At 37.7% G+C, this 12,635-nt stretch overlaps 1 protein-coding gene across 1 annotated transcript in view; it reads left to right on the plus strand.

The window, feature by feature from the left end:
• dscama (Down syndrome cell adhesion molecule a) overlaps positions 1–12,635 on the plus strand; it is a 61,999-nt gene that overhangs the window by 1,808 nt on the left and 47,556 nt on the right. Inside the window, exons 2-3 of the mRNA XM_057321573.1 lie at positions 9,299–9,616; positions 9,982–10,128. Coding sequence (XP_057177556.1) covers positions 9,299–9,616; positions 9,982–10,128 — 465 coding nt within the window. The remainder of the gene's footprint in view (positions 1–9,298; positions 9,617–9,981; positions 10,129–12,635) is intronic.

The following is a 12,635-nucleotide window of genomic DNA, read 5'->3' on the forward strand; positions in this document are numbered from 1 at the left end:
TTGAGGAAAAGATAAAAAATAAAAAACGAAAGGACACAGCGATGCTTTAGCACAAAGGGTGTCGTAGAGCACTAGTTTACAGTTGAGACGAACCACGACGAACTACGATTTTGTTTCGTGTTTTACGGAAGCAGATCAGTCAACCACAGGCAGTTTTTGCAAGATAATTGTAAAATTTCATTCTTTTCAATCATGTTTTCACAAGCTTTGCCGGAATTCCGTTGGGCTGTGACAGCCTGAATGGACACAGTCATTTAACCTCAATTAATGGTATATCAATAAAATTGATTATCATTTCACAGGGATTTTTGTTGCGGAATTGAGTGCCTGCTGAACCGGGTGTAAATGAGCATTCCTAAAATGCATTTTAAGAGTTTCTGCTTGATCGATATGTTTCAATTTGTTGCGTTGTGTTTGCTGTAGTATATATAGGTCTGTCGGATGATACATTGATCAGTTTTTTGATGCAGTGCTGTTTCTTTTAGCGCAGTGTGCTCTCTCTCTCTCTCTCTCTCTCTCTCTCTCTCTCTCTCTCTCCGGGCAGTGTAGCATGTATCTTGCGGGTGTGTGTGGGGGAGAGAGAGAGAAAAAGAAGCCATACAAAATGAGGCTTTCATGATTTGGTTAAGCTCACAGCCCAGTTCTCCACTGGTCTCTATGGAAACCCCTGAAATGTATGTTGGTGCAATGGCCTTGGAGCTTCCTGTGCAGGTGACCCCGGAAGTGTTCCATAATGGCTGCCAGATGTACGGAGGAAAACACTGGGTGCTTGTTTACGAAGCCGTACGGGATCTTTATCTGAGTGTTAAGGATAAATTAATTCCCAAGCCGCTCGAACATCCCAGCTGGGATTTCATTTTCATCCTTGTTTTTTTCCTAGACTGTCTTTTGGACAGTTGGACAGTTGTTCTTGTCCCAGATTAACAATTCAAATTAAAACAATTAAAAGAGTAGTGCATCCAAAAAATGAAAATGTCTCATGTTGTTCCAAACCTTTGCAGTAGGTCTTCTGTGAAACATAAAAGGAGAAACTATGAAGAATTGTAGCCTACTCATTGTTTTTCCACTTACAATAAATGAGAAATGAGGGAGGCTTTTAAGTTTCAAAAAGGGATGCAAAAGAACCAAAAACATAATAACAGTGATCATTTAATAATTATTTATAATCTAAATCTCTTTGAGAGTGGATTATCGGGTCAGTGACTTGAATTTTGTCATCAGATGATTGAACTGAATTTAAATTGCAGTAAAAACATCAGACCAAAAAATGATTTATTCATTTTAATAAAAAAATTTTTTTTTGAGTTCTTCAACGTCAATTTTTAGCATTTCACTGAAGAAATAAAGTCATATGGGTTTGAAACGACAAGCCGGTCACTTTAGGTAAACTATTACTTTAATAAAAATCATTCATAATATTTATTCCCAAAACAAACATTTTGACGATTCGCTCCCCGTTTTCATAAGCACGGCTCCTTAGTATTAAACAACTAATGTTTTTGCATGTAAAATCACGCTGAGTTGTTTTCAACGGCTCTTGTGTTTTTGAAGAGCACTTGAGAGCGCGTGCATATTAACACACAAATGTAATTGGAACAGAACAGAACGGCACACAGACGCAGCAGAAAGTGGGAGTGCTGTTGTTTTTGTAAACTGATGCTAGGGGCCAGCTCTTACACACACTCAAATGGACACGAATAAACCGCGCGGGGTAGAGCAAAGTGCCCAATCAGCTGTCGCTTTCACCGAAACAGGTTAAGAGAGCTTTTAGTTGAGTCCAGATCAAACAGAGAAAAGCGTGTGGGCACATCCATTTGTTTTTCCTCAGCTATACACCAGTGTTTGAAGACACGCTGGTGGTATAGAAAAATCAGAGCTACAATGTTTGCGAAACTGAAATGAAAAGATTGTTTTATCGTGAATATACATACATGTATTTTAAATAGTCTGCAGTCCTCAAAATACTTGCAAAATACCGGTCAATGTTTACGGTCATAATCTTTGGTCATGAAATCTTAGTTGCAAAAATGTGCATAATATCCGGTATAATGTTCGCACGCAAGCAAACATTTTATAGATGGTTTCATCGGACGCACGCGCCTGGCCTCAAGTTAACTTCCAGTCTGTTTATTGGTCTGGCTAGTGGCTAGTAATATGCCCATTTATTATATTTAATTTATATTAATGTTTTTTATTTTATATTAACCAAATTAAATTAAAACTACCCGACTGTTATAGATTCTTTGCGGGGGTCTACCGGAAGTTAAGTTTGGGCCACATAAGGTTTGTTAATGTTGTTGCCGCTGAAACCATTTAAAGTTTTGTTTTCTGGTTAAAATGTTTCTAAGTGTGAATAATACCCATACACACATTTGTTTTTCCTTACATGTTTTAGATTTTCATTTAGACATCATTCATGTTATTAAGGCTTTTTTTCTTATTTGGAGACCATTGGCCGGTCTCCACAATGTAGAGTACCAAACATGATCCACAAACACACAGATTTACATCACTAAATGAAAAATGTCTATACTGTAGACTTTTTTTTCTGACTAGACTTTTATTTTTTAATATAGAACAGAATTAAATGACTTAAAACTACCCCATAAGACAAACCTATCAGAATAATTCACTTTTATTTACAATTTTATTTCCACATTATTACAGAGTAAACAGACAAATTGTGTAGACACAATACCATGTGCAGATGCCTTCAGTAAATGTGTAGCGACAATGATTTACACACATTTTATTTTAAGACTTTCCTCTCAAACTCATTTTTCTCAAAGCATGAATCATTAAACAAATAATATACATATATAAGTGTAAAGAAGAAAATAAGTATATAGTGGCACATAATGCCATAGAAAAGCACAATGTGTATTAAAAACAGACAGAATATGTAGGGTCAAACCCTGCATTGATAGCACCACACACACACACACTTATTTCTCCATTGTATTAGTGATTAAGTAGTTTGGCATAATGACATCTTGATGATCAGCTTTGCTAGCTTTGTAATGAGAGCTATTGCTGATCAGCGTTCATGTTTTTCATCCATACAGCTTACTGTCATACAGCAGGAAATTTACCTGACAGACGGCCCTGTGCTTACAGCCATAATGTGTATTTATCTTCTGATTTGATGACTTGGCAGGAAAAGCACCTTGTGTTTCTACTGATTAGACTTTTCAGTCTCATTTTTTCAGCAAGGAAGCTTGATGACTTGAGCACAAAATGCTTTGTTGCTCATTTAGTGTGACGATAATGAATGATGGACAGCGTGAGTTTTCTTCGGAGTAAGAAATGACAGATTGAGAGTTTTGGTTTGTACTGTGGTGAAAAAGCAGTACTGTAGATGAGGTGATTTGTTGTTACAAAGGGTTTTCTGAGTGAACACACAAACTGGATGGATGGTTCTTTATGGGCTTTTACAAGCATACAGTATAAAATGCTATGTCAGCTATCTGCCCAGGTTACCACCAGTTTCATGATTTGTGCACTTTATTGTTGCTAAAACAGATGCTATCATCAAGATGTATTACCGTTTGCTATGTGTTTTCTGAGAAAGAATTTTAGTTCAGTTGTATACATTGGGATTAATGATGTGGTGGCCATAAAGGGACAGTTCGCCCCTAATTTTTTCCCCATCATTTATTCACCCTCATGTCATTCCAAACCTGTTTTGCTTTCTTTTGTAGAAAGAAGATATTTTGAAGAATGTTGTTAACCAATCAAGATTATCTTCCATTGTATGGACATTTCTCAAAATATCTTATTTTGTGTTCCACAGAAGTAAGACTCATATACAGGTTTTGAATGACAAGAGGGTCAATAAATGCTGACAGAATTGATATTTACTTTAATATGATTGGTGGTTTGAAGGGGTTTGTAATGAGAGGGTTTGTTGATGTCACCCTAAAGTCGATTCAGAAGGGGAGCAAGTTGATAAAAAAAATGTATTAAAGAAAAAACTCTTTTCCCCCTTATTTAAGACCAGTAGGCCTATATAAGACAAGGTAATTTTTTAATGAACGTTTTTTTATTATAATATAATGCTTTAAAAAATCATGTGTTAATTGAAACAAAAAATATATATTTTAAGATTTTTGTATTTTATATCTTACATTTTTTATTATAATATAATACAATATAATAGGCTATACACTCTTTTAAAAAATGTGCTATAAATAGTTTCTTCTATTAAAGTTTTTCTTCTATTATAAGTTTTTGGTTCCCTAAACAACCATTCAGTCAAAGGCTCTTAAAAGAACCTTTTTTCACAACAAAGAACTTTTTGTGAAACAGAAAAAAGCAAATAATGGCTCTTCTATGATATTAATAAAGACCTTTATTTGTATTAGTGAAAAGCAAGTAGCAACTAAACCCATTCTCGACAGCTCTGCAAAACCGGCTTTTATTTAGTTTTACACGCGTAAGTGTGAGTTAACAGTGATGGTTTGACCACTTAATGTGTCCGTGCATCGCAGCAAATTGCAACAAATTGGACAGAATCAAATTGGATAGAATCAAATTGGACAGAATTTCAACAATCAAAAATGTGTAACATTTACAGATCCAGGCAAACGTCTCATTAAAGCTACTCGCGCCTCGGGCCCGTTCTGTTTCTCTTCCGTTCTCTATCGGCCCGTCCCCAGAAGTGATTATGCTAATTGCTGTTTGGTCAGATGATTCAATTATAATTCGATTAATCCTAAACACTAAATGCTCTGAATACATTTACATCTGCTTGGCTGCGTCGGTGCGCAGGCACGCGCGTTTTTTGCTGTTCAGCCGGAGAGAAGATGACCTGGGACTCGCACCCAAATATTAGCACACAGCACGTTCAGAAAAGAGACATTTGGATAGTGTAAGCTATTTGACAACACAGAAAAAGTTTCTCAATGTTTTTAAGCCTTATGGGTGTGATTCAGTAGCTAAATCTATAATCTGCCATTGGTCGAGAAAACAAATCCCACCCCCCAAAATCACAGCAATGGTTCAGTGTTGATAGCACCAACACATAGCCACAAGGTTTTATACCTTTCCGAGAAATCATTCCTAAAATGTGGGATACAAAAGAGTAATTTAACAAAATAAAACTAAACATATTTCCTTTCTTTTGCAATGAAATGAATGTCGCCTACAATGTGCAGGCAACATACTGAGTAACAGAATTGTTGTATTACACGTGCATCAGCACAAGCGGAAAAAACATTCGTTTAACGCCGCTCGCCTTCCATCATCATCCGAGTCAGCGGTGCTTTAGATACAGACATCAGCGGCGTCGGCTCTCGTAATTGATGTAGATCCACGGAGGCCGTTTGATCTCTTTCGCACCACCGGGGAGCTCTAAACGAACGTTTGCTCTGACATTATTCAGATGATATTCAAATCATCTCACTTAAGAGATGAAAAAAACCAAGAAACTCCGCTTTTCCAGTGGGACGCTCGCTGCTCCCTCTCTCGCCCTTCTTGGCATCTGGGGATATCTTGGGCTTTACATATTGGCAGCGAGCGGTGGTCCATTAACCCAGACACGCTGAGCTGTGCTTAATATTCATGAGAGCAAATTGCGAGCTGGTTACATTGCGGGGCTCCGGTACAGCCGCCCGACGCCGGGTTCGGTGTTAGCCCCGGGGCAGGGACAGGATTTTTTACTCTTCTGGCCAATGTTCTGGGCTCCCCCTGCACTCGCTGGCTTTCCGCACGCTGTTGCTTTAATTACCTTGAGCCGGTGACGTCCTGTCAAGGTCCCGCAACCCACGGGGTGCTGAGGCCGGGGGAATCTCTCTGCCTATCTGCAACACAAACAGTCGGCCTGCAGCCAATAGAGTGACCCATCCACCCACAACAGGGTCAGGATTTCATCCTCAGAGAGACGGTGTGCTTGTTTTACTGGTGCACTGTTTGACATGATTCTAACAAGCATTTGTTTGTTTTTTATAAATGATGCACGCAATTTATCACAGAGGATTTCAAAGCAGATTTGGTGTATTTAATAGTGTTTTAAAGCGATAGTTCACCCAAAAATAATTATTATTACTCACCCTCTTCATTTCAAACCTGTATGACTTTATTTCTTCTGCAGAACACAAAAGAAGATACTTTGAAGAATGTTTGTAAAGGAGCAACTGCGGCACCCATTCACTTCTATTGTATGGACACAAAACCAATGGAAGTCAATGGGTACCGCTGTTGTTAAGTCACCAACATTCTCCAAAATATCTTCTTTTGTGTTCTGCAGAAGAAAGCTATGATTTGAAATGACAAGAGGTTGACACTATTTAAAAACACAAGTGCTGACTTGAAAAGGACAAATCCAGCATAGTTTAAACACAAAAAATACCGTAGTTGTACCATTTTTTGGGCAGAGTAAGGTTGGAAGACAATATATATATATATATATATATATATTATACAATATCTATCTATCTATATATATAGAGAGAGAGTTATTTTTATGAATTATGAATTAGTCACATACTAAATAAGTGCCATGGTATTACATTTTTTGCAATTCATCATTGAAATATCCAAACCATCCGAACATTTGATTTTGATGTTATGCCGATTTTAAAGGGAAAAGCACAGCATATTTTATAAACATGAATATAACAGTGTGATAGTATTATGGGAAAACCATGCTTTTATGTTCTTAGAAAGGTACAGGAGCATGCAAAGACTAAGGTCGCTGTCCTTCCGAAACCTTGGATGACCAAATTCACAGTTTTTCAGGAAATGGAAAAAATACTGCTCTTTTTATATGATTAAATGTGGTCAAAGTTGACACGCACTGTTATTACCTTTTATTGGATCGATATTTACAAAATCCAGTGACAAACATAAAGGGTGACTAATAATAATGATTTATGTAAAAAATTAAAATGACTTAAAATGTGGAGATACAAGGTTTTAGAAAGACAGCTGCGATATGGGAATCAAGTATCTCACCATCTCCTATAATACCACAACTACTGAATCCTACAGTACGTCTACATAGACAGTGTTGTCATGGTTTAATGTGACACCCCAGACCTGGTCCTATTCCAGATTTTTAAGGGTTATTTCCGGGGCTGTCCGTGCAGTTTGCCGGGTAAATATTGATTACATGTTACTTAAATAAATCGCCTGGCTAGTTTTGAAAAGGGTCTTGTGATGGCTGGTTACACACTATCAGTGGACAAACGCTAATGTGTTTTCAAAAGACAATCACGTATTTCTGCTCGCTCTAAATGTAACTGTCATTATGCTTGAATGCACCTCATTACAGACATAAAGTCAGACCTGTTACAGTATTAGCAACCTAATGTTTTTAAATAACAATAACTTTAATTGATGAAAAAATGCATTGGTGTTAATGGTATAAATGAAAAAAACTAATACAGTTTGACCAAAGCTACATCACGTCATGACTTGGGGTCGATCAATGTGGTTAATCAAAACGATGAGGATTAAATTTAGAGAACAGATGAGCGATGGCCAACATGATGATAATAAAATGAAAAAAGAATTTAAAGCAAATAATATGTATATGTACAAGTATAGCCTATGTCATTTTACTATTTAATGTTTCTATTTTTTCCAATTCTTAAAAACTATTAGCTAAAAATTGGCTGATCATTTGAATCAGCCATGCAGACACCATTTACTGGCTCATTCCTTTTATCCCAATGTGGCAAAATTGTATTATCTTTTGTCGACCTGGGCTGCGTTTCCCATAAGCATCGTAACCTTAAGTTGATCTTAGAATCTTTGTCATCAATGGAGCTACGATATAGGCTTACGATGCTTTTGGGAAACGCAGCCCTGGACAATAAATAGGTCTGTCATGACAGGTAAAGTTATATCTCAATATTAATATTTCCAGAACTTAGAAGATAGAGGTATAAAAAAGACATTCAGCCTAATTTGTGGCGAGATTGTTAAAAGGAATACATGCTCCTACCCGACCACCCTGCCCCCTAGATCAGCTTGACTTTAAGATGGTCTTTGCCCTTCAGTTGTCACATGCTCACCCCATAAATATGTCCCTGAGTCAAGCCCAGACAGGAGCACAGAGGGACGGCGTGTTAGAGCCTCTCGCTGGGAGAATTTACAACAATCACCTCTGAAAGGCAAAAAGGGAAGTGACAAAGAAAGCGTTCTGTCTGTTATATAGAGTAGATAAGAATCACAGTTCATCAAGCAGCTTCGAGCGCCATATTCTGCTTTCTGAGAAAGCCGGATTAATTAAAAATGAATTCATTTTACTTTTGAAGAGAGTCGCCTGCCCATTTCTATCATTTAGAAAACTAGAGTGGGATGATTTTTTAGGGGTTGGTTTTGGAATTTGAGTTTGAAAGAGACTGATGGATGCTGAATAGGCAGATTTGTAGTAGTCAGACCTCCTGAAATTCAGAATTTGAGCCCATTTTCGGTTAAATCTATGCAGGGAAATGAAGTAAAGCTTGTGTCTGTGATACCAAACCAGATATCTGGATAACAGATGCTGAGTTCTGAGAAGCGTATATAAGCGTATGTAAAAACAATAAATATTTTTATGTATAAATATTACGTTATACAATAGCGAAAGCATAAAAACAATACAAATACCAGTAATAATGTAAAATACTCTTTTGTGGCGATGTACGCAATGTTTGTTAAAATGCTATGTATCGGTTGAGTATTGACATGAAATCTTTTAATATTTAATGGTTCTTCTTAAGATCTAGAGCTCTTTTGATCTTTTTTTCTGACGCTTAGCTCTGAATCAATAGTTGAGAACAATGCACGCACACACACACACACACACACACACACAACAAAGTATTCTTTAACAAAATTTAAAATAAAGTGTAGATTATAAATGCTTCCATCTAAATGCAGAATGAATGCCATGTGGAGTTTAGCATGCCTTCATAAAAAACGTTCAAATTTCTCACCCTAAAGTGATATCCGAAAATGCTGAACATATAAGTTCAAAAGGACAGAAACATTCACCTGTAGTCATCCATGGCTTTTCCCATCATGCATTGCTTTCCTGGTCTCTACCTCCATGTGCAAAGTTGTGCCAATGATTCTATGTTTTGCCATGTTGGCGAATGAGCTGCCCAGATAAAACAGTTTTGTACAGTTGTGCTTTCATACAATGGTAGTTTTTCTAAGACCCACATTTTTTGTGTTTCATGTCAATTTTCATGTAAAAGACAAATTGAAGATTTGGTCAGTAAGTTTCCAGTTAAATGCTGACAAGTTGTTTCATGCAAACAGCAGATATTCTGGACACTAACCTCTCATCATGTCTTGTCTCCCGCAGTTCTCAGTGAAGATCTACATTCCAGCTTGTATTTTGTCAATGCATCTCTGCAAGAGGTAGTGTTCGCCAGCACCCTGGGAACTCATGTTCCCTGTCCTGCTGCAGCGGTGCCGCCCGCTACCCTGCACTGGTATCTGGCCACCGGCGAGGAGAGCTACAACGTCCCAGGGATCCGCCACGTCCACCCCAACGGCACTCTCCAGATCTTCCACTTTCCTCCGTCGAGCTTCAGCAAAGTGATTCACGACAACACTTACTATTGCACAGCGGAAAATCTTTCAGGGAAAATTAGAAGCCAAGATGTTCATATTAAGGCCGGTGAGTGTTTTTCGAAGATTTTGAAGGTATTAAAGTCTGTATCAAGTATTTCAAAACAGCTACTTACAATTTCTAAATGTTATTTTCCATAATGATATATATATATATATTTAATAAGGTTCATATTATATGGTCATTATGTCTAAACCTCCAAACTACAGCCCTGAAAATGGCAGAAATAAAATAATACATTTTTTGAGGCAAAAAAAGACTAAATACACTTATATTTCACAATCATTTTACGAGAACAAAATCCCAGGGGCACTAAATTGGGCACCTTAATTGCTTTTATAAGAAATGTTAAATTAAGTTTCACGTGCCTGAAACAAAAAAAGTTACTTCAAAGTTTTAACTCTTCCCTGCAGTCTTACGAGAGCCCTATACGGTCCGTGTGGCGGACCACACCGCAATGAGAGGCGGTGTAGCGGTCTTCAAGTGCATTATTCCTCCCTCAGTGGAGAACTACATCACTGTTGTGTCATGGGAAAGAGACACGGTACCACTCGTCTCAGGTAGGACGCTGGTTGCTTCTTTGCCTTGTGCTTTAAAGGACGCAATGCTAGTTTGCTTTGAAGAGATATGACTTTCTTTCCTATGTGGATAAGAAATGATGATTTTGTTGCTGTTTTCCTTCAAATGAAAGTGAACGGGGACTGGGGCTCTCAACCCCAGTCCCTATCCACTTTCATTGACATGACAAAAAAAGCATTTTTGGGTGAACTTTTTCTGTAATATAAATGTTAATATTCAGTTGAACATCATAATATTGTGCGATAATAAAACGTACTGTCTACACACATCCCTGAGGGTTCGGTGCAGTTCTGAGGAACAAATTTCAATGCAGACTCTGTGATTTTTAGTTTCGCATCAATTTAACAATCCCAAATCTGTTCCTAAAAACACATCCACACATCTTTAAGTCATTCCTTATCCTGTCGGTGACAATTGTTAGATTTATTAGTCGCTAACTTGGCATGCTGTCACAGTGGCACTTCTATAAAAAAGGACTGTCTAGTCCTGAAGAAACGGCCGGTTTTCCCTTACATTTCCCTTACAACGGCAGCCAGCGAAAAATCTGTATCAGCTAAATGGAACACTCGTCTACACAACTGTTTCCTCCCCTCAGGGTTGACGGCTCTTTTATGGGGCATTTAGCAAATCCAATGAAGAATCAAAGATCGTTTAGACTGGGGTATTTTACGTTTTTCTGTACAGGAAAAGATACAGATGAGATATACGTATATGCATATTTTATTCTGCTTTAGGGAGTAATGTGGCAAATTTTCACTCAGAGCTGCCGGAGAGGAGTTTTCTATAGCAATATCCGAAATCACAGTCTTTACAATTCTTCAAACATCTCATATGTAATGCTCAGTCTCGACGCGTGTGCACATTTTATTCGCTTATATGTCGAGTCAGAGAATGTGTAAAGGCAATGAATTTGACAGATGTCTGTGTCATTTAATAGGGGCTGTCACAAAACATTAGTTTGCCGGTTCTCTGTGCCTCTTTTCTAACACTTTTCTTTAAACACAGTTCACTGCACGTGGAACACTTTTACCTTTCAACACAGACTGTCAAAGACTTTTTCGAGGAATCTGCGCGTGTTGCATGATGGCCACTGTAAAATGTTCAGAGACCTATTCTTCTTGACGATATCTTATGAATAAATGAGCTTTCTATGCGATCTGACATAAAGCGGAATGAAGTTATTCTTCCTTTCTTTATAAAATATACATTTTCATGCCACATTTCTGTCTGGTGCATTGGAAGCCTACTCCATCAGGTAGTAAAGCATTTTCAGTTTTGAGATTTGTTTGATCTAATAACATATCATATTGAGAAAAATTAATAGTGCTTTATGCAAAACCTTTTCTTTGCAAGGTGATGGTGTGAATATATACATATATACTGTGTACTGTATTTACTGTATATATATATATTACATATACTGAGTATATATATGTGTGTGTGTGTGTGTGTTTGTATATATATATATATATATATATATATATATATCGTAGCGGTCTGCTGTGGTGTAAAGACTGAATTACATTCAGTATTGTTTGGTATTGCACTGTTTTTTTAGTCGCAGGGGATTCTGGGAGGATCCGGTTGCAGGCGGCTGTGCTACACTGCGATAAACCACAGAACAAACCGCTACAGGCACTTTGGAGAGTCCTTAGCATTCCACTCACACCCCTCTTGCTGATCTCTGGCCAGAATAACCACTAAAGAGAGAGACAGTCAGACAGACACTATCTGTTTCATTCCCCCTCCTTTTCTGGTTCCGTTCTGCTCATTTTCCGCAGTTCCGTCTCTCTGAATAAATGCATATTGGTGCGGATTTGGAGCATCACGTGATCTGAACGATCATGAGAAAGGTGCCACTGTATGTGCATGCAGTAAAATTAAAAGAAACATATGATCAGACATGCTTGACAATTCGTAACTTTTTAACGAGGTGGCTAATTTGTATATGAATTTGTAAGATTTCATTTGTACGATTTAAGACGATCTGCTTTTGGCCAGCACAGTTAGGTTTATAGGTGAGGTTTCATTATTTCCTTTTTCTAGTAATCATACATTTTTTTACAATTCACATTGTTTGAATTTATACGAATTAACAGTTACAGTTACAAATTCATGTGAAATTCGTGTGGATACAGTTTGGATACGGAGTGAGCAAATCCCACCTCGGGGCTGGTGTGTCAACTGAAGCTGGTGCCACGCCGGAGAATTTTCATGTTTTCCAGTCTGTTGTTGACATTTTGCAACCCATTGAGCAGCTAGCTGACCGTTCTGTGAAAATCACAAATCACAGAGAGAACGAATGTTTAACCCAACGCCTATTTAATGGGGTGAAACTAACAAGGCCCAGCAGTAACGAATAGATTCATTAGCGCTCGTCAGCTCCGTAAATACTCATAAACTCTCTCAATATTAAGAGAGCCTTCATCCAGTTCTTAGCAAAAATTCTTGAATTCCAACAAACGTGTAACTTGAAAGTGAAGGAGAA

Source organism: Triplophysa rosa, linkage group LG22 (assembly GCF_024868665.1).
Source record: "Triplophysa rosa linkage group LG22, Trosa_1v2, whole genome shotgun sequence".
Classification (NCBI taxonomy): Eukaryota; Metazoa; Chordata; class Actinopteri; order Cypriniformes; family Nemacheilidae; genus Triplophysa; species Triplophysa rosa.